The 4,534-nt window shown below is 38.1% G+C and overlaps 1 protein-coding gene across 1 annotated transcript in view; it reads right to left on the reverse strand.

Annotated features, from left to right (window-relative positions):
* Window positions 1-4,534, reverse strand: part of MIB1 (mindbomb E3 ubiquitin protein ligase 1) — a 95,836-nt gene that overhangs the window by 7,476 nt on the left and 83,826 nt on the right. Inside the window, exon 18 of the mRNA XM_014535964.1 lies at window positions 2,208-2,286. Within this exon, the coding sequence (XP_014391450.1) occupies window positions 2,208-2,286 (79 nt within the window). The remainder of the gene's footprint in view (window positions 1-2,207; window positions 2,287-4,534) is intronic.

Here is a 4,534-nt window from a genome sequence, read left to right on the forward strand (position 1 = left end):
GCTGTGTCGGCAAGGTGGGGGAGCCGAGCTAGCTCGAATAAAGACTCTTATGCTTTTGCATCGGACTGGCTGGCTCCCTGATGTGGGTTCTTGGGGATCCTGAAATCTGGGCATAACAGGAGTTACCATGCTTTTACCTTGGGCCCATTTAAATAAGGTATAATTTATTAAATGTGTTTAAAATCCTTCATTGACAAATGTAAAAAGCAAAGGGGAGATAATAGTAACACTGAAAAAGTATGAACTTGAAAAGAACAAAGGGGATATATAAAGGCAAAGTTTAAAACATCTCTTAAACTTTAATATTATCCTCATGAAGAAAAGATTTTTATAAGTTCTCTTGACATAGAGGTTAAATTAAGAATGGCTAAGAAGGCCAGAAATTATAACCCCAAATATTGCTGTGGGTGGCTCAGTATTGGGTAAATTATGCAAGAAAAGCAATATTAAGGTGAAGATGAAGTATGGTACCTATTTGCTTTGTTTAACAATGGACAGGTTATTTTGATTTTCTGAATTATATAAATCATCCCATTCGATTAAATGCCTTATTGATTGTAATGTGAATATCCCATGGGTTGTGGTCATATTGGTCTTAGAAAGCACATTTTCCTTTACCTGGGAAGGACAGCACAGTTATCCCAAGGTCAGAGGGCTCTAGACCCAAAACTGTAATTTAGATACCATGCCTAAGTTTAACCCAGGTTGCCCAAGGGCTCTAGATAATGTGTTTATAACATGCTGTTTAAACTGCTTTTTGCAAACTAGGTTCCTCATTCCAGACCCGAGGGCTCTAGATAATGTATTTCTGTCAATTCAGTGACCCCGAGACCCAAAACTATAATTAACATGCTTAATTCTGCTTCTGTAAACTGCTTTTTTGCAAACCAGGTTCCTCATTCCAAACCTTGAGATGTAATCAATACCTTTGTGATTTTTTGCCTATATAACCTTGGAACTGCGACCATCTTATCACTATGAGATTTGGGGAATGGCCCCTCATAGTCCCGGATTGCAATAAATGTGACTCTTTAATTCGACTTCTTGAGGCGTCCTTCTGTGATTTGCGGGGTACATTATAACAAAGACAAATGAAGATGTGCTAATTTTATATGTGAGAAAGGACTAGACCAGCAGTTCTCAACCTGTGGGTTGTCAACCTGTGGGTAGCGACCCCTTTGGGGGTCGAACGACCCTTTCACAGGGGTCGCCTAAGACCATCGGAAAACACATATATAATTACATATTGTTCTTGTGATTAATCACTATGCTTTAATTATGTTCAATTTGTAACAATGAAAATACATCCTGCATATCTGATATTTACATTACGATTCATAACAGTAGCAAAATTACAGTTATGAAGTAGCAACGAAAATAATTTTATGGTTGGGGGTCACCACAACATGAGGAACTGTATTAAAGGGCCGCAGCATTAGGAAGGTTGAGAACCACTGGACTAGACAAAATGTTTCAACATTCATTTTTAGAAATAAGTTTCTATTGTGTGTGAGAAGCGATCATTTTGTGCTAAAACAAAATCAAAATTTGACATAGTGGAACCCAGAATATTTAGTATTCTTTAAGGGTCAGGAGCAAGGAGGAAAATAGGTGGCATTCTGGTTGAAAGAAAGAAACAGAAGGTACTAGAGGCCTATCAACTTTGTTGTTCATAAGTTATCAAAAAATGTGTTTCATTTTCTATTTTTATAGGCTGAGGAAGTTTGTATAGGCTGTAGAGAACACCTGGGAAGGCACATGGGCATTTCTTTCATTATTGTCAGCTGAAGCCAAAGCCACGTCCTGGAAACTCGTTTTGCCAAAAGGCAGGAGTGTTGTCAGCTTGACCTTCAGCCCAGGTGCCAGGGGGTGGGTTTTGTTATTTAAATCCAGCCAAGCACCAGGAATGAATACAACTCAGGCCCACCCAAGAATGCAAATAATCTCTTCTGTCTTGACTTTTAGTAAAACTTCCTGTTTTTTGCAGTATAAAAGAAATAGGCTGTATCAGCTCTGGGTCACTGTCTCTGTCCCTGTCCAGGTCAAAGGACAGCTGTCCCACCTGGCCCCAGGTTTTTTCTTCCATCTCTGTGTCTGTCTCTTTCTCTCATTTTCTCAATCCCCAGCCGCCCCTACTCAGGAACCGGACCGCTCTCTAGTCGTGCTGGACGCGGAGTAGAAAGACATATTTACAATAGGCTACTTACTCTCACAAGCACACATGTGTCCACATGGTTGAAAAAGAACAGCTGCTTTCTTGTCTGAGCATACCACACATTCTTCAATCTACAAAAAAGAGGTTACACAGCAGAAGGGTGAACATCTACAGATAAAACTCTAAGTTTTTTTTGTATACAAATGTATTTCCTCAGTAAGGAAACACTCGGCATGAGAAATTTAATACATACTTCTCTGTCCTCTACTCTCTTGGTTACTCATTTTCCCTGCTTAGCAGGTTCTATCTCCACTTTATTCTTCCTACCTGTCCTAAAGAATGATATAAAAAACTCAATTTCCTCTGAAGTTAGGAAGACCAGACTAGACTTCAATTTTCTTTTCTTTTTTTTAAAAAACTACTTTTGGGAGAAAAAATAAAAGAACAAATGACTAATATTAAAATAGATTTCCAATACTAATAAAAATTTAACCAGACTGCTAAAATCCAAGGGGATTTTTCTGTTTACCCACATCTGAGAAATGCTACCTAACACACCAAGACAGTCAATTCTCCAACACTGGCTAGAGCCAAAAGTTTTGCGCTATTCTTTCTCTCTGATTTCTAAAGTCTCCCACAATCTATCCATAATTTCTCTCAATTTTACCTCCTCTTCATCAGTTAATCTGAGTTTTGAGTGTATAACTATTTCTTAACTTTGGCTTCTTTTACCCCCCACTCACCTATTCTTCTCCCTTATGACACACATTTAATTTATCCACATCTTTTTTATTTAATATTACAACTCACCTATAACTTCATCTAAACAACCAAACACTGCATGCATGCTCACTCTCCCTGGACTTTCCAACTTATACCCTATATGTGCAGAGAATTTATACAGTTGTAGTAACAGGGGAAAGCAGTAAGACATTGTATTTATATTCCTGGATTCAAATTCCAGAGCCAGTACTAACAAATTGCCTAACATTGTTGAGCTGCTGCCTTTTAAAAATCTGAATGCTAAAGAACAATCCTTCACAGGGTAGTAAAGAGTAAATTAGAAGATAGGGAGAGGAGTCAGGTGACCCTATTTCAAGTATACCCTGAGACTGTGAGGACATAACTGAACTATGATATAGCAATAGGGAAGAGTAGAAAGAGTTTTGAGAACATTTAAGAAGACTTGGTAACTAATAAAAAGTGAGGAATGAATGGTGTAGAAGTCTAGCACATATGCTAAGTTTCTGACTTAACTACTGATTCCAAACAGTTGAAAGAAGAAAATTTCAGTCTTCTACAGCTCATAGTACTAAGACTAGGGCAGTGATGGCGAACCTTTTGAGCTCGGCGTGTCAGCATTTTGAAAAACGCTAACTTAACTCTGGTGCCATGTCACATATAGAAATTTTTTTATATTTGCAACCATAGTAAAACAAAGACATATTTTTGATATTTACTTTATATATTTAAATGCCATTTAACAAAGAAAAATCAACCAAAAAAATGAGTTTGCATGTCATAGGTTCGCCATCACTGGACTAGGGTGTTCTTTCCATCTCTAGGATTATACATCCAGGCTTCAGTCCAATTCAAGGTCTGATTACAGTGAAAGGAATGGTTGGTTCCCTTCAGTATAGTCATATAGCCCGCAACTGATTAAAAACACTTAGCAGTACACCTCCAGAATTGTGGGGTGGGGAGCAAAAATAGGAAAACCTGGACATGGGTGGCTAAGGGGCCCATAGCCTGAGGTAAGTATACTAATTTTAATAACTCCCAAAAGAGGTTTTCCTCCCCCATGAAAGGAGACTGGCTAGGGCTGGACTTTGGCTAAGTCTCAAAGATGTCAGTCAGCCATCTATTTGGCTGGCTAGTAAACTAAACAGAAAAGCAGGAACAATCTGGGTGAAAGAGGAAATAAAAATTCCAAATGTTAGCAATTGGAGACATAGACAAAAGTGTTAAGAGCAATGATGACAGGGAGGTGAAACTCTAATCTAACCTTGGTATATAAGGAGCATTTTTTCCTATAATATTTTAAGAACTACTGTGCTAAGTACTGATGAAAGATTAAAATGTAACAATGAACAAAAAGAGTAAGTTAAATGTTATGTATAACATGTTTAGTTCAATGTCTAATATAGAATCTGTGCCGAATTCATGAGAATTCTCTTCACCTCAAGAAACCAAGATGGCGGCATAAGTAAAAATAGGAAATTGCTGCCTCCCACAACCACTTCAAAAATACAAGTAAAAGACAAAACGGACATCATCCAGAACCACAGGAAGGCTGGCTGAGTGGAAATTCTACAACTAGAAGGAAAGAGAAAAGCACACTGAGACTCAGAGGAGGTGCGGAAGTAAAGTGCAGAGGTA

This window comes from Myotis brandtii, unplaced genomic scaffold (assembly GCF_000412655.1).
Source record: "Myotis brandtii unplaced genomic scaffold, ASM41265v1 scaffold154, whole genome shotgun sequence".
NCBI classification, from domain to species: Eukaryota; Metazoa; Chordata; class Mammalia; order Chiroptera; family Vespertilionidae; genus Myotis; species Myotis brandtii.